The sequence below is a fragment of the Eleginops maclovinus genome, chromosome 18, assembly GCF_036324505.1.
Source record: "Eleginops maclovinus isolate JMC-PN-2008 ecotype Puerto Natales chromosome 18, JC_Emac_rtc_rv5, whole genome shotgun sequence".
Classification (NCBI taxonomy): Eukaryota; Metazoa; Chordata; class Actinopteri; order Perciformes; family Eleginopidae; genus Eleginops; species Eleginops maclovinus.
The window spans coordinates 10,482,521-10,504,314 of NC_086366.1; the positions used below are offsets into that span (position 1 = coordinate 10,482,521).

Sequence of the window (21,794 nt, forward strand, 5' to 3'; positions counted from 1 at the left end):
CCGGCAGTGCATCCCCATCCCCCACACGGTGGCCGTCTCTTCGGGTGAAAGCTGTCTTCTCTGCGCCACTGGTCCGACAAAACGCTGCTGTAGCACAGCCAGTCCGCACCGACCCAGAGAAGAGCAGACACAGGCGAAAGCACGTACGCACACGGGAATCTTTTTATTGTTCGACCGAGTGGTTTAGGTAAGTCTCGTCCGATGTTTATTATGGAGGGCAGGAATGTCCATGTGTCTACTTAGTAGTTGTTCATTTTTTTCATTTTTTCCCTCAGTATTCTTTCAATTGTCCTCCGTGGTGGAACTAGCGTGCTAAGCTAAAGGGGCTAGTTTAAATAACGGAAACAAACCGACATCAACTGCCGTATCGTAAGTTTTTATTATTTCCTTAGTTGTTTGCGTCCAGGCGGTAAAAGTAGTTGCTGTTGTTCCGGTGCAGCCATGTCTGATATTCTATGAGTGTCTTTTTTATTGTCGTTTGCTAATCTTTACCAAGCTAGCCCGCTAATTAGCCATTTTTGAGCAGCGTGTGCGGAGGGATGCAAGGATGCTACGGGTTAGCAGTGTTTTTTTTTCAGCTAGGATACGAGCTAACGTTACTATTATGTGAGCCGTATATTCCTGCATAGGGGGGTTTAGGAATGGTAGAACAGCCATGCTAACGGTAGCTAATCTGGTGATAATTGGCAAGATGGCATCTCGGAGTTGTTATCTAGAAATCGGTGGATTTTCAAAATGGTGTCTTAAGCTTGTTTGAATGTGACCATTTTTGTCCAACCATGGCTGTTTTGGCGTTGCTTGCTATCCCAGGAATGCAGTGTACTGCCAGCACATGCAATACTCTGATGGATATATAACTACATATTAACCAGTGATACGGTGGAATATACAAACGCATGCATGCTAAGCGGTGTCCCCCAGACTACAGCCTCCATTATGAACAAAACAATCGTATTTTGAAGTGGAACTAATGGGGTATTGACGGAGTTTTGGGCTACATCTTTGTTGTGTTTGAACAATGTTTTAAAAATTAAGTGTAGTATCTTTCCTGCATATGTAAATAAGTGTGCATTAGATTTAAATGTTTCACCTTCGCAAAGTCTTTCTACACCACGTAAGGTTGAAAATAAACATGTGGTTACCATAAATGTTTAGTCACACAAAGACTCCAGCTGCTATCGGAAAAAGTATAATAGAGATTATCTGGGTAGCAACTAACTACTATGTTCTGTGCTGTAAATTTGAAGACCAGTTTTTGATTGTACTATTATTGTTAGGTCTACATAATGTCAGATGCCCTCAATAACATCCTTATTGCACGCTTTGTTTGATCAACTCTCCAATATTTAATTTAGTGACATGAGGCAGAGTAAATCAGCCTTGACACAGTGTGTTAGGAATTTGTGCTTGACGAACAGCTTAAACAATGAATTCATTATCAACATTTTTGTTAAATTCCTCTCTAACCATTCAGCTGTAGTAGAGATACAGCAGTCTAACATGGTATCACTGTACTCTGATGGCACAGAATACAAAAACTAAACTGAGCCTCACATAGTTCAAAAGAGAAAGGATTACACAAAATGCTAAAGGCACATTTCTCATCTTCTCTCTTATGACTAGTGTTATCAGTGAAATGAATCCTCTTTGTATTCATCTCTTTTTTGGGGGGATTACCTGCTTTGAACATTGACTTCTAATCCTATTTAATTCAAGAAGCCTTATCGTTCTAAAGGGATTTCTTGGCCCTCACCAGAAAAATACAGCTTAAAATTATCTATGTGCAGTTCCAAATGGCTTCTGCAAAACCAGAAGAGGCACAATGCTCAACATTGGATTTATTTTATTTGTTACCCAAAAAAAAAAATCACAACACAGATCATGAAGGCTTTTCACAACCCTTTGAATACTCTGGTGTGATCTAGAAGCATGTGGCAGGGTTGCATTCCCTTGATGAAGGCAGTCTAAGGTGACCCCTGTCTGCCATGCAAGAGGAAAGGAAGAGGGAATGGGTTTTGGCAAGCGTTAGGCACAGTCTTGTATGAATTAAGGGTGGGTAGTACAATGCAGCCGTAAAACTGTCAGACTATAAAGCTGGAGTCACTTAGTGGTACACGAGTCAGTGTTTCTATAACAGACTGTTATCTTTCTAGCGCTTCAATCCCGTGTGGTCTGAACCACTTAATGAGATGCTCATCAGAGAGCAGGGAACAAGGTGCTTACAGACGGTGGCTTTAAATTCCCCCTCCTTTGTTGTCCAGCTGACAAGCCCCTTAACTTGTTGACCAATATTTTTTTAATAGAAAATGATCAGATACAAACATTTGCGTGGTTATACTAGCTGTGGTCAGTGATGTTTGACAAGCAGATATGAGATGATTTTAGGATTGTCGTCGATTACTAAAGCTAGGGTTTCATCAACTATTGTCTCGATTTAAAAATAAACAAATATCTACAACTTTTTAAAAACATGTTTTAAGTGAATTGTTTGATCTTTTAGTCTTTAAAGTGATTGATTACACAAAGCCGGCCGAGAACCCTAAACTATTAATGTTACAAAAGCTTTTATTTAAGAAGTGTCATTGCATGTAGTGGCAGGAGAGAAATGCCACAGGAGGTTGAAATGTAGCTGTCAGTCGTATCTGGGGTCTGCAACTGCATAAAAAGACACAGTACATAAACATGTGTCTGCGCTGTCGGCTGTTGTTTTATTACTGATACCTACTGTCATGTTCAACATTATTTTTTCATGCTGTAGTCCAGTAGCGGGGTTGAAAATGAACATATAGCTAATATAAATAATTGATAATGCCTGACACATTTTAAAATATTAAAGTATTCTAGCGGCTGGAATAAAGGTACAATAAAAAAGAGGAAATGTGTAGAGGGAAATGAGAACCTAGAGAACAATGAAATATACATTTTGCTGGGTTTCAGTCTTGATTTGTAAGTAAAACATTTAAGTCTGAGTCTGATCAACACAATAACACACCCTGACCAAAAATGCATCTTAGTAGTTTAAAGAAAAAAGAAGAATTGGGACACAGTTTGATTTTTGACACACCCAGAAAGATGCCGCTGGATATAGCCATCTCATCAAAAGTTTGCCCACATTTGGGACACTATTTGAATGGTGGGTTCTTTTCTATATAAGACTTTGTTGGCCCTGTCTTTGGAAAGCTTAAAATATCTTTGAATGACTGGACAACATGACCTGTGTTTTTCATGTTTCACCTCCACCGCAGGCCTGGAGATTGAATGTGTATCATGGGTCGAAAAGTTCTAACTCAAAAACCTGTTTTGAATTTGTGTCTGTGCATGTATGTTGTTTTTCCTCTACCCTTTTTTTATAGGAACAAATTCATTCCTTTTTTTTTGTGTTATGTGCATTGTTGTATTGTTAGTTTTGTGCAGGGCCATGACCCACTTCCATAGTAAAAACTCAATCAACATAGTTCTGTTTCTTTCCAAAGTAGAATGATAGGCCTAGATCTTTAGAAGGGTTTTTTGGACCACTTTAATCTTGCTAGCAGCTCATGATTCACTTTCCAATCTTAATCGTGTTGATGTGTCATTTGTAAGTCATCAATAAGATGTGAGGCACTTGGTTCATTAATCGATTTGGATGGTGCATGAGCGTAATGCTTTCTGTAAGTGTGAATACATATACCATGTACAGGCATGCCAAGGTCAGCTTCTAAATAGTAGAAATGTTTGTTAGGTTAGGTCTGTAGAATCCCTTCGACAATTTTGTGTGTACATTATTTAACTTGTTTAGAATAGCGGTAGAATTTCAAAGTGCAAAGAGGAAGTGTTATAACAAACTCGTACTGCTTAAGCTGTCCCTTTTTTTTGAGTGCTTTTTAAAGTCCTCATGGTTGGCAATAACATTAACCAATGATCCATCAGAGGTAATTACCATTTCTGGCTATTTTAAAAGTGATTATTTCCACTTGAGTTCTGGTAATCTGATTCTTTACACATCTCTCATTAAATATTCCTCTCAATCCCACTATTTGATTGTCTGGTGTGGCCATAGATTCCTGGCTTGTGGTATATTTCATGCCTACTATCGATGTTCTAATTCCCTAGCTGCTAGGGATCTCATTAAAAATCAACTAACTTGATATTCCCTGATCATTAACATCTGACAGAAGCCTCTTACACCTTTTTTAAATTATAATTAATAATCTCTCTTTGGGACAATTTTGCACCATCCTTTTTGTCAGTTTTTTCTCAGTGAAGGTGATTTCATTACATTTGTAGACCATTAACTGTACTTTATTTATTACTTTATCATGATTTCATATATAGTTATACTGTCTGTATCAGATACAAAATATTGACATCAGTGCCCATACCTTAGAAAAGTTTTCACGGTAGCCCTTTCTAAATGTTGTTAGAAACCAAGCACCTCAGCCGGAGTAGAAATCTCAATAAATGGATAATGTTGAATGGTATGTATTTCATGGTAACATTTCCATTTAAAGTGTGCTGGGGCAATATCTGCAAATAATCCAGAGATGCAGGCCCATGAGGTGTGTGACTGATGAGATGAATTTGAAAAGGAGAATAGAGGAGGAGGGAGCCAGCGCAGAGAAAAGGGGAGATGCTGTCCCAAAATGTATAGAGCTGTCCTAGTTCTAAAATAGCCCAGGGCTGTGTGGAGAGAGCTGCTGCAGGGCGGGGACGGGGGGGGGGGGGGGGACGGGACGGGACGGGGGAGCACTGTAGTCAGATGGATTTGGACACAGATTTGGCCCTTTAGTTGGTCTGTCCTTTGGGCCCTGTGTTCTGATAGATATCATATGCTGTTGTTGGAAATGCTGCTAGGCCCTGAACATGAGAACAAACTATGAATGTGAACTACTTCAAGTTTGCAACAAGGTTTTAAGGCCTTTATGATGCTTAATGGTTGATTATTTGTTTTTGGTATATTAATAAATATGATGAAAATATGGAAAAATGGCCATAACATTTCCCCAGAATCCCAAAATAAGATCTTATAGTGGTTTGTTTGGTCTTGAGATTGTCTAAAGAAGACACAACATTGATCTAACCTTCACATTAAAGAAGCTGGCACCAGTGAATGCATAAATAAAACGATATGATGTTATACAATCCACAAATCTGTAGCATGCTGGAGGTATCTCAGATATCTATGACTCATTATCTTCAAATGTATTTCTGGATATACATTTTCTCAGTATGGGAAAAAGAGGCATCACAGTACCATCAGCAGTGTATCAGGTATTTGATGTTTTTGGTTTCTCTGCTTCCATTTCATAACCCAAGTGAAACACTGATTTCTTCAGTTAAAAAAAAAAAAAAGGAAGCTTTTCAGCTATTCTCTCCTGCGCTGAGTGTGATGACGCCCACCAGTTTTGATTTGTTGCTTTAAAGAGTAGAAGCCTGCTGAGGTATTATGTGGGAGGATAGAGTCAGTGTGGGGGTTGTGTTGTATTGTACATGTTCTCTAGGAATGGTAGCTCTTTGTGTGTGTGTGAGTGAGTGACTGAGAGGTTTATTCTTTCACAATCCTCCTCCCTCATTATTACCTCTGCTGCTCCCCTCGGCTGCAGGAATCCCCCTTTTATGGAGTGGAACCGACATTATTGTTTTGCTACATGCACATTTTTATATTAACACGCACCTCACTAATGAAATATGTCCGCATCATCTTTGAGGATCTGAAACGAGGAAAGACCTGACTGCCACATTACTGAGCTCACACAAAGCTTTTAAATAAAAACACACACATACACACTCAGCTGCTGTTAGGCTGGTGATCTGCGATTTTGTACCTAGGCCTTGAGGCTTCGTCTTTTGAGTTCAGCCCAAATGAAGTCCCGCTAATAGAGTTTAAGCTTAACAAAGTCCTGTAAAATAACTCTGGAGAAGCCATGGAGCTGGAAGGGCTCTTTTTATAATGTCAGCGTGTGTGTGTGTGTGTGTGTGTGTGTGTGTGTGTGTGCACGCGCTAGCCAGAGCTCAAGCTCCCAATACACTTGATGTCAGCAATAAGGTATCAATTATAGCTGAAATGACGCTGGATAGGAGAATTAGGTCTATATTGTTAATCATTTAAATGCGTAAATTAGACTGTTTGGTGGGATAAAACCAGTTGCCATTGGCTCCGATTACGGCAACTGTGTTAAGAGACATAATATCATCATGATATCATCTTATCCTCTCTATGATGTATGATTGTATGACACACAAAACTGGATGATTCCTTGAATGGAATGTGTTGAGTATTTGCAGAGAAATGGTACAAATAAGATTTGAAAACAACATCCACCTGACAGCAGAAACCTTATTTTGCTAGTGTCCGTTTTCAGCGCAAACCCAATTTTCTGATAAATATGATTCATAGACAGACAGGTTGCTGTAAAAAAAATAGTGAAAATCCAATTTCATGTTGATAATCACAGGCTGATACTGAGCCTAACACGGTCACTGTTTTGATAGTCCTAAGGCTAAAAGCTGTCAGCAGATGAGTGGAAACACTTAACGTCACATTTCCCGTCAGGTCATCAGTGCCAGAGTCCGCTGGAAGCAGCAGCCTTCTCTCCGGCAGAGGGTTGTTACTCTGCAGCTAGCTCGGCTTTCTTTGAAGTCTGCTGCGTTTGTATGAAGGAAGAGAGGAGGGAAAAGATGAGGCTTTACAGAAAGCACCCTTCAGAGTTTTTGAAAAGAGGTGTATGGTGATGGGTAATGTAATGGACAAAAAATAAGTCATTTATAAAGTTAAAATCTAGATTCAGATCTGTTTTTGATTTGTTGGCCCTCACTGGTTACTCCCTCATAGTAAATGCTTTGTGCCAATTATGCTTCTTAAACTACCTGGCCTTATTTATGTATTTATTTTTACTTGTCCCTTAATTGGTTAGTTGTTCTACAATTGCCAAATAACGTTTCTGTCTAGCAATTACTATTTATTTTAAGCTAAATAGCCAGACAACTGCAGATTCTAGCTTTTCAGTTGGTTGGATTTGCTGCTTTTTGTCTTAATAGACAATTGGTAGTGTTTGAGGGTTTTGAATGTTGTTTGGACAACGCATTTAACTGTTTCTGGGAAATGAGTATTGTAAAAAATATTTCAGTATTTGCTATTCTTTAAATTCTTTATAGACTAATTGATTAATGAATAAAACATTCAGCAGATGACTCGATGGTTTTTAGTTGATTTCTTTGACTTTGCCCCTTTGAACTCAAATAAATGTACTTTTTTATGGTAAAGGTCCTCACGAGGCTGGGCATTACAATCTGTCAAACAGAAGGTCTTCTGGCCAGAAAGAGGCTTTTTGTTTAGAATGAAGAGCCTGAAGCTCCTCATCATCCCCTCCCCCTGAAAACAAAAGGGAGTTGTCAGACACTCCCACTCATCACATGGGTTTCTGCCATTCTCTGTTCCTCACACACACCTTCATTAGACGCATTGTGGTGCCCCTATTGTTCTCACCATTCACTTTTCACCACTTTTGCCTACACACACACACACACACACACACACACACACACACACACACACACACACACACACACACACACACACACAGTACTCCCTCTGTTTCTCAGGCTAAAACGGATGAACACACATGTCTTTCTCTACTCTATTCAGGCACATTGATAATTGGTAATGGGTTGTGTTTACTGCCCTAGACCGCAGAGTTAGTTTAGCCACCTGTCCATGTTTTAGAGCCTTAGAGGGTATTGTTCTCTCACTCAGAAACATTTACATAGGCGTGACAGTTCAGCTCACGTGAACACCATACAGATAAGGATAATTTAAAAAAATGTGCATTAAAGCTCTCACGAGGTTTGCTGGGGTTTTATTTGATGGTTTTTGTTTGATAATGGGAAGTTAAGACAATAAAAAGCTACACATGTGGTGTTTTCAAAGCAACACAAAATATGATTTCCAGTTTGCTTATGATCAAATGTGGTCTGTCGGCTCACCACTTTGGTCCAGACGGACATATCTCTGTTGTGTTTATAACCTTTAAATGCATTTGCTTTTAATTAACATTTCATCCAGCTCAATGATCAATCCAACTTTGGATTTTTTTTTACCAACACTTTGATTTATGACCATATACGTGCGTATTAATATCAGCTTCAGCAATACTTTGTGTTTCGGGTCTGACAGAGCTGCAAGCGTTGTCATGCTCATTACACCGATCATTGCAGATCAACTTCAATTGAAGTGAACTTTTAGGGACTTTTTTTTTAAAGCTTATCCGGTGCAGCTGGTTTGGTTTGGATATTATTATTTTTTGTTGTTGCCTAAATTATGTCACAATGAAATGTTCGCAGGAGAGATTAAGTGAGATAGAGGAATGTAATGATGAATTAAACAAAGAAAATGGAATGAAAGGTGGGAGGCAGAGGAAGGATTTAAATCATAGGAGATTAATGGAGAAGGTATCGTGGGATGTGTTCAGGAATAGGTAATCAACTCCCTTGGCACATTTCTGTGTTTGATGTAGCAGAGTAAACATATCCCGACTATTGTTGTTTAAACACACACACAGGTAGCTTTTTGAGGAATGCATGTGTGTTTGAAGGAATACGCACAAATAGCCTGAAAAGAAACGGCTCCCACGTGTATGTGCTCGCATTCAGCTGGCGGCTGTCTCTGGGCGGTTTGACGTCAGGGTTGCTGGATGGTGCGCTGAAAGGCTTTCTTGCTTAATTTGAACTGTCACTTTGTGTGCCGCATCGGTAAAGTGCGTGCCCAGAAATGATGACACTAGAGCTGTAATCACCTGAAGGATTTGTTAACTGGCCATGAAGCACAAGCCCAGGATGGATCGTTCAGATTTGAAGTCTGTCTTCACAAATCTACTGGGAGCTGAATTAGACAAATGCATTTTCATAGTGTGAACATGGTGAATGGGTGATGTGCTGTGTGCAAAGAGCTTGCCACAACACATTTCATGCAGTCTTATACAACACACGACAGAACCACAGTAAAAACCAGACAGAACCGGCCTGATCATCATACACAGACTCCCATCTCTTTCAGAAAAAGGAAGAACAAATCAACACAAAATCCACATGAACCGAAATAACACACAGCTCACACACACACCTTTCCTCCTCTTTATTTATCCTCGGCTGTTCCGCTCAGTGTTTGTCTGACGCTTTGTGCTTTTATTGGTTCTGGCTCATGCTCACTTGATCATGCTTATTCATGACGCTGTGCGAGACCCGGCTTATTTGTACTTTTTATTTTGTTCTCCGTCACTTGCCCCCTCACTGGGTGTGTTGTGCTTTTTTGTTTGGCAGTCTTCAACTTTGCTTTGCTGCTTGTATTGGATGTTGTGTACAGCACAGTCATACTCATATCTTACTTTCACTCCCATGCACATCACTCAGGCCTTACACACACAGGAAAGAGAAACCTTGAGGCTGTTTTATCAGCCAGTAGATTCTGATTCTGTTTTGGACGCACTCAGTTTTAAAAATAAATGCAAAAAAAGGCCATTTTGCGCTATTTCCAGAAATTGTTCTGTCTTTCACACACTTCTGCACCTATTGGTGGCTAAGAACACAAACTCACTCACTCACTCGCTCGCACACTGTCTAAATCACTGTGTGTCCCTGCTGCGGTCACTAAACCATTTGCTGTTGCACCGGTGCTTGCTTCTTTTGCAATTTTCTTTTTCTTTTCCTGTGTTCGTTGTAATCATGAACTCTCGCTGTTTTAATTTCAGATTTGCATATCCACTTCCACTCCTTCCTCATTTGCATACAGCAAGAATGGCGAGCGGGCATCCCACAGACAAATTCAGTTTCATGTATCAACCAGACACGCACAAGAGGTACGGGGCACGCATGCACACACACTCACACAAACACACATGTAAACACAATTTCCCATGCCCATATTCTCCATGACGAGGTAAGTTGGGAGCACTGGAGGTCTCTTTACATTGCGAAACTGGTGGCGAAATATGCCTTCTGGTTGTATAAATGGCTCTTGTTATTGGTCATCTCCACCCAAAACCATTTCCAGAACCTTTAATGTTTAGTGGCCATTCCTCCGTTCAGTCCTGTAGTCGTAACCAGGCTGGTCGATATGGCCCTGCCTTGTTTGGTGCAGTAGTAAAAAGGCAGATGCGCAACATTTGCTAGCTGTATTTGCTGCCTCACAGAAAGCCAAACAATTAGATCCATGCGTACTTGTGCTTTTTTGTCAGTACTTAATTTATTACAAAATCCATAAATCCATATTTGCGCTGAGCCTACTCGAGGGTGAGGATTCGCAGGGTTTGATTTTGTTTCTGTTGCATGCCGGCAAAATCCCTCAGCTGGATGTCGCCTTAAGAATCTGAGTTTGGGATTTATGTGCGTGCCTGTGCTTGATAATCATAACCGTTTTTCTTTCCAATTTACACAGCTTACATCTCTCTCCCTTCCATATTCCCCCTGCCCCCTCTACTGCACTGTCTTTTTCTCCCTTTCTCAGTAAGAACAGGTTAGCTTCAGCTATGAATCCCGTCTACAGCCCCGTTCAGCCTGGCACCCCGTACGGAAACCCTAAGAACATGGCCTTTGCAGGTAAAACCAACTTACGCATTTGTCACCCTCTGTTCCATTAGAATCATGTTTCAAAGGATGGCGTGAAAAAAAAAACCTGGAACCTGGTGCAGAAGCATGATGCTGGGATCATCTGTCAACCTTTTTTATCTTTCCAAAACGCAGTGCAAAGTTTAAAATGCAGGTCAAGATGCCTGCAGGAATAATGCCTTTTCGAGATTGTGTATTAACCAAGTTCTGTGATCAAAGATGATCAAGTAAAATGAGAATACTAGTGTCACTTAGGTGATGTGCTTTCACTACTGTAAGGTGTATGTTGACACAGATGAAGAGGTCTGAGGAAAGCAATGTTTTCAGGGATTATTTCCTCGCTGAGGCTTAATTTGTATCCTATCATGTGTGTGCTTTATGGTTGGTGGAAAAGCACGCATATGTACAATAACTACATAATCAAGTGTTGACAGAATTATAGATTGTTCAAAAGTCCTTTGAGTAGTCTAAATAAGTCACATTTCTGAACCTTTAGTTGACTTTATAGGTGTTTTTAAGTGCGTGTTAGGCATTAACCAGTGAGCATAAGGAGAGGAGCTGTAGCCTGAACACTATCATGGCACCAATAATATACCATTCATCTAGTTATTCTATCAGAATTATATGTAAGGTTATGTTTCAAGAGAGAAATGTGAGATTTTTCCAAAGCAGGCTGTAGAATTGCAGTTTCCAGATTAGTGGCATATCAAAAACTGTACAATAGAACTTGGAGTGGTAGATGTATAAAATAGGCTGCCATGACCTGGCTTGTTTTTTATATTTGAGTCTTTAAATGTGTGGTGAAAGGCTAAACTTAACCCTAACCTGTTAAATCTGACAGTTTCTCATCATGCAGCAGCCCAAGCTAGGTATAGCAAAGACCCAAATCCACATCATAGATTCCGCCAATAATAAGGAGTGAGCAGCACTACTGTAGCTCACACGGCTTATTCCTTTATGCTTAACCTTAACACCATGTTTTATTCTAAGTCATAAATAGACTATATAAAAGAACTGCATGTAAAACAAAACTGCAATATTGAAAGGATTGTTAAACTCACAATTGTTCACTAATATAGCATCTCTTACCTCTCCTCCTTCATCTCTTTGTTACTCAGTCGAACTGCACCTTTTTATCGGGTCAAAACCGTGTGTGTGTGTGTGTGTGTGTGTGTGTGTGTGTGTGATGATTTCTTTCTCCTCCCACACTATGTTGGCAGGTGTGACTTCTGTATGTAAGACGCATCCAACCTACTGTGTTATTGCTGCAGACATTTCTTTTAATGAGCGCCATCTGTGCACATCCTGCTCCAAACCAAATACTGCCTAGCTATATGTGTGTGTTTTTGACTTTGCTGTGTGTGCATCAGTTGCCCTCTTGCTGTTAAGCCATAGTTTCTGATTAATTTTCTGTGATGTCTAACAGGCTATCCAGGAGGGTATCCCGCAGCGGCTCCCACCTATACACCCAACCTCTATCAAACAGGGAGTCCTGGGTATCCACCAGGTGAGCCCTAAAACAAGCACACACACACACACACACACACACACACACACACACATTTGGTGACTTTGTTTGTATTAAACAAGGTAATATTGTTTCTGAAATAGCTTTCACTTGAACCCAATTCCTTTAGAGTAAATTAATGGGATGTTTTTCGTTTTTGAAAAAGAAAGTCAAGAGTGATTTGTGTGGCTCTCATTGGGAATTAAACATGGCATGTTATATGGTGAAAGAACATGCCTAAACAGTGAGAGATTTCTTCATCAGTTTATTATTAAATCTGGGGAAAAGTAAACAAAATAAGAATGGATAGATGTTCGTATTCCAAGACCTAAAACAACCTAATGAAAAAGCCACCAAATGAATCTATAATAACCTTCAGAAATGTGTTAATGTTGCTGCTGAGTCATTATTTTCATCATTGAATTCATACCCTAATAGACAGCTAAGTGACGTGTGGGGAAATAAAATAAATGAGGCTGGGAATATATTTAGTGTTAAATAAACTAGACTGCTGGATTTGAACTTCAAGTCACATGATCTACCCTGCTGCTGCTCAAGTGAGCTTCAGTGTATACATGTTGATTATGTATACTCAACCAAAAGCAGTTATGGGAGTTTTTGTGCAAATTAAATGCTTAAAATGTATGTAATACTACAATAACCCCTGCTTTTACGCATCATATTTAGAGCACGCAAGGTGGCTGAGAGCTCCTCGCAGGTTGCAGGAACGTGAAAGCCGTATAGATTAAGTGGTGATGTCAGCTTAAAGGGCATTGATGGTGAAGGAGTGGGAGGCTGGCCGGTAACAGCTGCCGGTGGCCCTCTGAGCAGCAGAGACGTGCTCTGCTGGGGCTCCGTGTCTGGCCCCCATAGCAGATGGGAATAACAGTTGTCTCTGTGCCACCCAGATATGGTGTGTCTGCAGAGGCAGAGATAGTTTAATGTGTTGGGATCCTAAACCTTTCAGCCTGGAAGCCCAGACAGGGTCAATATGCTCTCACTGGAGCTTTCAAATAAGCAAGCTTGTTTTTAGAATAAATGTCTAAAATGGCTTATAGTAGTGATTTTTATTTAGTATTCTAGCAATCAATAATTAGAGGGTGTAATGCTTTGTCAGTATGCATTTCAAAGAAGGTGTTAAAACTTGTTCATCTGCTTGTAATACTAAGAAGCCGTCCATCTCCTAAAGTATTTTAGGCTTCTTTTCCTTTTAGACTTGTTATTTCTTTGATATGAATTTCAGGTCTCATAATTTAAGATTTGAAAGTTCCAAAAGACAAAAGTCATTTCTAGAAGGATGATGTAGGTTCTGTGAGGTGATTTTTATTCACAAACTTCATTGTGTGTACCAAAAATATCTATTGACAAAGGAGAAAGGGAGAGGCTAATTGACAACGTCACACTCAGAAACACAACCACTTAATCACCGATTTCAGATAGACAATTTGAAATACTGAAACAATTAACTGAAAATAGGGAGACAAAATACAATAATTGGTCAAAGATAAATGATGGATGTTGTGGATCGGGTTGGCGACTTAAAGATAATACTTGGTGGTTCCTAAGGATGGTAAATTGGTAACACTAAAAAAAGAACAATAAAGTAATTTAAAGAACTAAAATAATCTTTTCACATTAAAAAAACAGTAAAGTAGAATAACTATTAATAGATTAAAGACGCCATTTCTAAGAAGAATGCTGCTTCATTTGTTCCAATTCTCCTGAAATTCAAGTATCGTACCAAGACAAGGGGGTTTTGTAGATCTCATCTGTGGTGCTTTGAAGCCCCTCTCCTCCCGTCCCCTCCCCCAGTTTTGTTTTATCCAAAGGAAGTCTAACCAAAAAAATCAGGTGTGCTTAAGCAAAGCACAAACAGCTTGTTCAAACAAAGGAACCTCATTATTGTGACCGTCGTTAAAATCAGAGGTGGTGAGAGTTACTGCGCATCTTTTCTCAAGCATTCTGCAGGGCTCAATGTAAGTCTGTAATGCCACACACAAAAGTCACCCTCCTGACAGCCAACCAATTAGTCACATCTTGGTCAATGTCGTTATTTCTCAAGACCACAAAATAGACAAATAGTTGTCTATTAGGCTTTTGTGTAATTGTCACACACCATTGTCCTTTAATGCCCTGCATACATGTGTGTGAATTTGCACACACACTTTTAGACACAAGTAGCAGCCCCATCATCTCTTTGTTCCCTTGTCCTTGTGTGAGGGAAGCGCTTTCATAAGCTCTGCAGCAGCATCTAGCTAGTAGCATGTTTGACCTTCAGGCTCCTCCAGGTGGCGGCTCAGAGGTACTGCACCCCGCAGAGCAGAGCACACATAACAGCACACATTAGTGCTGCGGTCTGAGCCAGATTCCTTCACCGTCCTACAGTAGACCTCAAGCCGTTTAGCCCTTTTTTAAATGTAGCTTTGGTCAAATGGTGGCCAAACATGAATCATGTTTGTGCCACTATGTTTGGGAGGCTTCTTGACTGCATTGTCCCTAAAAAGGTGATTAGACTCCATGTACTGTAACTATAGAGCTACTGTCTTTAGCTGTAGGGTACACAGCAGGCTACCTTCAGAGGCCGTGGTGAGATGGCTAAATGAGAATTTAAAGACAGGAAACCCTTGGCTGTGGTGTTTTTAATCCTCAATTCCAAATAAAAGATGGCACCAGTCCCCCATCTGGTGGAGTTTGTAGGAAATGCAAAAGCGATATAAACAGTTTGCTCTATATATACACGTCAGACAAAAAAATAGACAAGGATAGGAGCCAACTCTCCAATTTGAAAGTGTATAAATGATATCCTACGTATGAATTGTAACTACATTTGAAAAAATACTTTGAGATACATTTCTCCATTACTTTATATTTCTAAATCCTCCTTTCTTTTCCCCCTCTTATTTTTTCTTTTGATATTTCAGGATATACTTCAGCAGGCACCCAATACAAAGTGCCCCCCACTCAGTCAAACGGAGCACCCCCTCCTTACACCCCGTCCCCCACCCCGTACCCAACAGCCATGTACCCCATCCGCAGTGCCTACCCTCAGCAGAACCTATACGCACAGGTAAGGCGCTGACAGCATTCCCACAAACTCTCTACTCTGGAAAATGTCGATCAGATTTGTCGTGTTGCACCTGTCGTTTGTCTATTTTACTCACTCTTTGGTACATGTGCACACATTGGATCGGTTTAGTCGATTATACTTTACAGCAAATTGGTACAATCATGTGAAGCAATTTGATATCATGGCTATGAAAAGCAATGTTAAACAAATCCACTACAAAAAGAGCCTCATCAGTTTTATGTTATGCACAAATACCATTAGTAAAACTCTTTAGAATTTTAGCAATGGCTGGTTTTGTGTTGTTTATGGGAATGTTAAAATGTATTTTTAACAAAGAACCCGTTTGGTTAATTGTCACAGTAAGATCCAGGAACCAAACTCCCAAACAGAAAGTCCATTTAGTTCGCAATTTCAGTGAAAACCCCTGGTGAGCAAATTATTCTGATAAAAGCCTGAAACACAGTGGCTTTGTTTGAGATGCAATTACACGACAAGCTGACAACAAAGGTCTCATTTTGTTCTTATGTAGTTTGGTTGGTTTAATGGTTGAATGGTTGTTTAAAAGCAAAGAAGCAGGAGTAGCGATAAGAAAGACGCCAATGAGTTTTCTGTATTTCTCTGCACTGGAAATGTTCTGTTTTAGACTTATTACTTTTACATTTTACAGTGGCTTTATAAATCTTACACAAACGCCTCACTTTCCTAACGTCCGCCCTCACAGGGAGCGTACTATACCCAGCCGGTGTATGCGGCTCAGCCACATGTGATCCATCACACCACTGTGGTGCAGCCAAACAGCATCCCCTCCACAGCCCTCTACCCCGCCCCCGTCCCTGTTCAGGCTCCTCGCAACAACGGCATGGCTGCCATGGGGATGGTAGCTGGGACAACCATGGCCATGAGTGCAGGTAAGACCAAACTCCTGACTCCCAAGATGTTTAGTTTATTTTAGTGTTCAGAGATGACCTGCTGGCATTGATGCCTTTGCTGACCTCTGTTCTCTCTTGATGGTTGCTCACCAAATGTGGGTTGTTTAAGAGTTCACAAGACCTTCACTTAAAACAGCAGGTGTTTATCAAGAGACAAACTTGGAATTGGGGAAAAATAAAGGAAAATGCTTGATTTACTCTAAAAACAAATGTATGAAAGGGCAAGTCGTATTGTACAACAACAAGCCTTCATAGCTGTTCAGCAGAGTGATGCATAGAGGACTGAAGCTCATTAATGGTGTCGTTACCTTCCTGTAGGGACCCTGCTGACAACGCCCCAGCACGCCCAGATTGGAGGACACCCGGTAACTGTGCCAACCTACAGGCCCCAAGGGACACCTGGGTACAGCTACGTACCGCCTCACTGGTAGAGCCCGCCCATCATGTGAGTGTCTGGCCCCCCTGCTGTTTGCTTTCTCCTTGTCCTTGTGTAGTCAAAACAATTTCCTCTCCTCCATTTGTTACACTCCCTCATCTCGTCCTTTTTGAGGCCTCCTTAAATAAATCACCAAGGCCTTCCTCTGCTCTTCTTTCCCACCAGATCTGGAGTCCACCATCGTATGCAACTGCTCAAATCTTACCCGGGCTCCCACTGGTAACCATGGGAACTCGGCACCTGTCTGCAAGAACAAAACTAAAGTGCAACAGCCACTTTACTATTATTGTTATTGTTAGTACGCGACATTCTCTAACGTTTTTACAAAAGCTGCTTTTATTTTTTTTTTCTCTGATCATTTGCCAACCAGTCATTACCTTATTTTGTATGGCTTTTTTATTCTTTGTTTTATGTCCTCAATTTCTTTTTTGATGTGTTTGTCATTGGAACTCCAGAAGGACTCTTGACCAATCACGGGTGTCAGTTGCTCCTGTTTTGTGTTGTGCTGGTGTGTGTGGTCCTTCCTGCTGCTCAGTTGGCTGGAAAATATCAGGCACTTATTCCTCATTATCTTCTCCTTCAGTCACTACAAACACTTATTGACTTATGCTGCCAAATTTCTAACAACTAGATATCAGCACAGGGTTTTAACAAACTAAGCATTTGAGTTTTCCGGTTTCTTGATATTCTTTCTTGCCTTTTTGTTACTTTCTTCCTCTTTCTTCTTTTAAAAAAATGTTCTTTGTTCTTCCAGCGCATAGCTGTCTGTCCGGCAGTAGTCAGTCCATCACTCCCATCATTTATCTCCGTACGAGTGCTACTAGCAGAGCTCTTACTGACCCATGCTGCTGTGTGTCCCACTTTGACAACTTTAGCATGATACACACAAAGAAAACTTCACCCACTTCATGCTTCATACTATGCAGGCTAGTATGATGGGACACTTTCGAAATTGTAACCTTAGCTGTAGGTCAATGCATTTACAAAATGTAAGAATATTTATAATGAACCACGTCAGCAGCGTTGGCGGTCGTGCACAGTTACACACACACACACACACACACACACACACACACACACAGGGGCTCCTGTGATGTGTTGGACACCATATGATCATTAAGTTGCACTTGCTGTACAATGTGTTCAGTTCTGTTGTTAATGATCAACACACAAAAACAGACACACATGTCATGGATTTCTGAGTGTGCATGGCTGACAGCAGAGAAGGAGCTTAAAGGGATTGTATTGGCGCAAAGAGAGGAGACAAGATGTGGAGCGTAGACAAAAGGAAGGAGGAGGAGATCACATATTCACAGTCAGCTGTGTTTATTTCAAGGTACAAGACATTTGAGTTTGTGTTTCTTACCTGCAAGAGACCACACGACACTGCTATTTTTGCACTACATGTTTTGTACATTGACTCCCCACTGTGACTACTTTGTCTCCTCCTCCCTTTTTTCTTCAAGGTGACAATTTTATAACCAAACACTCAAATAAGTAGACTCTTAAATATACATGAATTAAAGGACCAGTCAAATAAATATGTGCTGATAAATGGATATGATGAAATTCATAGTCCAGTGCTGAAAAGACCAAACTAATGACATGGGTTGCTGTGCATGGCTTTTAGGATGAACTGTCCAATCCGAAGGCTGTAATGTGTAAACACCGGGTCCGTGCCATAGGGACAATTTGTTATTGAACTTTGAGGCTGGTGCCATGTGATTGGGGAGCGCTGTAGTCATAATATTTCTGGTTTCATTGTTTGTGGTTACAACAGTTTGAGGACAAAAGGTGCAGAGCCTGGATGATGAAGTGTCTCTGCCTCTTAGTTTTAAACCGGTTCATTCCAGTTGGATTTCAGACTTTTTAGGAGTCTATACGATCTTTGCCGCAAACTTTTTGAAATAAACACGTATCTGCTTTTACTGGCATTTAAACATAATCCACCATTTTTAATCCAGCGTAATCTGAGGATAATATTTGAGCCAATGTGAAAAGGACCATATACAGCCTTTTTCTGTTGCCTTTTTTTAATGCTTATTCATGTAAAGGCGTTTATGTGCAAAAGCAGTATGGTGACCCATCTTAACACTACAGTAGTGACCGGTAGGGTTAAATATTTAGGCGAGGCGTGTGGCATTTTTCTGGATTTACACACAAAAAAGGACTGAAATCACAACTTCATAATCTGTAACGTACAGATTTTGTTTTGACAAAAGCATTTACTGCGCAGGTATGTAGATGATGTGGTTTGATATTGCAATAAAATAAGAGGGAATGCCTCCAACTGTTCACATACAGTAAATATTTTATCAGCGTTTGGAATTGATTATTTTTTAAATGCTTGTTGTAATCTCTAATGTGGATAACAGGCTCTGTATGCAGTCTCTATTCAATAATAAGAACAGTTAATGCTAAGAAGAGGTAGAACATATCAAACATTTGGGTATTGAATAACTTTGTGAAGAAATATTGCACAACTTGAGAAAAAAACAAACTTGATGACTATAATTTAATGCTAAGTAACAGGTACCTAGGCTTTGTAGTGAAGGAGGGAGGAGCAATTTATATTGTAATTAAAATTAAAACAATAAGATTGAGTGTTTGAGCTATTCTTAGTCCAGATATTTGTACACTTGTAGGTTAATTCTCGAGAAAATATTGCATTATGCCGCTGTCGGATGAAAAAACGCTTGTATTTCTGAAGACATAAAGTGGATGTTACCAGATCACAAACATCTGTGTTTGTATTCAAACTGAAAAGAATACGGAAAGTAGGTTTTCTTGCGACGGCATTAATGTTACTCGTCATTAGGATTTATTTAACCAACCACTACTATCAGTATTTCTAAATTAAATTGTTTTTTCTTTCCCTCTGGTAAATTGAGCATAATGGGTATGCATAATATTCAGGTGTATTTCACTATAGCATTGGATCTCTTAAGTAAAAAAAAAAAATGCAGTATATTTATACAGCAAGTGGTACAGTAATGTATTTCTAGCTAAGCATGGTTGCATCAGTGTGGCAGCTACTGTTTGTGCTTTGAATATTTTCCTTTTTTTTTTTTTTACCTGTTCTGCATCTCTGTCCTCTACATATCTATCACTGAGGAGGGGGAGACGTTTAGATAATGTCGGTCAACAAATTGGAGAGATTCTTGTCATCAAATCCTACATTTGTTCGACGGTGAAAAGGCTACCACGACGCTTTTGGAGGCCATCTTTGCTGTCCATCTCAGTTTTGTGGCTGCAAAGACGTTTTTACTGATGAATGGAGACCCTCAACGCCCTTTTTGTTCTGTGCCATATCTCAACCAGTAAATATTACTTTCATCTCTCTGCTGAACTTCTTGTTATGTCTAGCTTCTTGTGAATCTGTGTTTCCCTATTACTGTCCTGTTCTTCACCTTGTTGTTGATGCATATTGGCTGTCTCAACTTTCTTACAGTATCCTTATGTTTATCCTACTTTCACTCCCGAGGCCATTTTGCATCCCAACCATTCAAACACTCAGTATATCACACTTCAGGGATGCACAATGATGTCCGATCATTCGTTCTGCTCCCTTTCATCTCCACTTTTCCCTTTCTTCTTCAAACCCTCTGCTGTGTCATGTTTTTCTTCCTTCTGTCCAAACTTTGCATTCTCCACCACCCCGTCTCTTTAGCAGTCATATTGAACTATATGATAGTCTTTAAATTGGTGATACTAATGGCGATAATCCATTGTAATTTCTGGTATTTATTACACCTCCTCTGAGCCTTTTTATAACACTAGATGTCGCCAGTGACGAAGACTGGAAGTGGCATCACCATGGGTCAAGGCTTTGAGCCAAGATATTGAAATAATGATTTATTGGTGTCCTTTACATTTAACAATCACAATTGGATGTCATAATTTAAGCACTGACATTTGTTTAGGGGGGCAATCCTTTCCAAACTTAATGTTCTTTTCTTCCCCATAGATTTTTCTGGAATGCCATTTTAGACTTGATTTCATAGGAGGGGTTGATCCTTTTGAGTTGAGCGTTATTAAGGGAGAGTGCTTCTTTTTTTTTAGGCTGTGGACCAATCCTCTTAAAAACTGTAACTCTTGTTTTAATGTGGAGTCCCGTAGAGAGGCAGACACCCAAAGAGCAGGTTCGGTTTTCAGGATGGTGAAACTGCTTCCTCATTAACTCCGTTCCTTGCCTCTTCATTTATTTCAATTTGCACTTAAGTAAAAAAGGACATTTAAACACTTTGATGTGTTTAGTGGGAGAAATGCAAAGTTGTCTTAATAATGGGTCTTTCATCATCTTTTTCTCTGTATCATTCTATCCTCTGTGACATTTCCAAATGTTGAAAGACTTTTTTTTGTGTCCTGAACATTAAATAACGCTTCTTCACTTTGATAGTGAAAATGCGACCAGAACCATTCATACCACTTCTCGTCTCCTTCCCTCCCGCCCTCTCTCTTTCTTTGTTTGCCTTGCCGTTGCTAAGTCTTAGTTTTTAAATTAAAACACTACTATCAAAGTAAGTAGTAGGCTCTTAAATGTCTTCGATGTTCTGCTGCAGCTTTTTTAATTTCAATTTGTCTGAGATATCTAAGTTTAATTTCACACTAAATGTGATGCAAAAAGTGGAAATTCCTTGTCTTCCAAAAAAAAAGCATACTTGTATCCCCCTCCCCCTGGATCGAGTATTAGGAACAATCCCATCTTTGGAAGTTTTAGTTTGGTAACCAGTTTGCACATGCTATGGTATATCTGTTACCGTAAGGTTGTGTTTGAAACTGAAGCCCAACGTCTGTTCAGCGTTGAGAGAAGTGAACTGTATGTTAGCTATATGGTCCAGAGTGAAGGACCAGCGTCAGGCTTGTGATATGAAGTGTAAATCTGTTTTTATTTTTTGTTTTTTTATGTTCATTTTTATTTTTTATTTTTTGTTGAGGGTTTTTTTTTTTTTAAGATCAGTTAGTGATCTAGTACTATAACTAAGCCAAGTTTGTAATTGTATATTTACTGTAAAATGTAGAACATTGAATAACTATTAAAATTTTCCTATAAAAGGAAGATTGTTTTGTGTCATTTTTTTTATTCACAACGGATTGCAGGTTGAGTAACACTAAACAGTTGTCACTCTTCAGGATTCATCACATGACATTCAACAGAGAATAAGAAAAATGTCACAATTTCCTAAAGACGACCTTTCCTTACGACAGTGATGGCACAATTATGTTTTCCCTTTTAAAAACTAATTTCCTTAAATGAAAAGGAAAACATTTAAGTCA

At 39.7% G+C, this 21,794-nt stretch overlaps 1 protein-coding gene across 5 annotated transcripts; it reads left to right on the plus strand.

Moving 5' to 3' along the window:
• The first annotated feature begins 16 nt into the window (after positions 1-16).
• On the plus strand, positions 17-21,576 carry fam168a (family with sequence similarity 168 member A). 5 transcript variants are annotated; one of them, XM_063906596.1, is made up of 9 exons: positions 24-187; positions 276-369; positions 9,723-9,830; positions 10,409-10,569; positions 12,005-12,085; positions 15,007-15,152; positions 15,874-16,060; positions 16,400-16,526; positions 16,683-21,576. In XM_063906596.1, exons 3-8 carry the CDS (start codon positions 9,769-9,771, stop codon positions 16,510-16,512), a joined length of 750 nt encoding a protein of 249 aa, XP_063762666.1. In that variant the 5' UTR covers positions 24-187; positions 276-369; positions 9,723-9,768; the 3' UTR covers positions 16,513-16,526; positions 16,683-21,576. The 5 variants fall into 5 exon arrangements, with proteins under 5 accessions (XP_063762669.1, XP_063762666.1, XP_063762668.1 ...); XM_063906598.1 differs by having other exon boundaries at positions 10,478-10,569; XM_063906595.1 differs by lacking the exon at positions 276-369.
• The last annotated feature ends 218 nt before the right edge of the window (positions 21,577-21,794 follow it).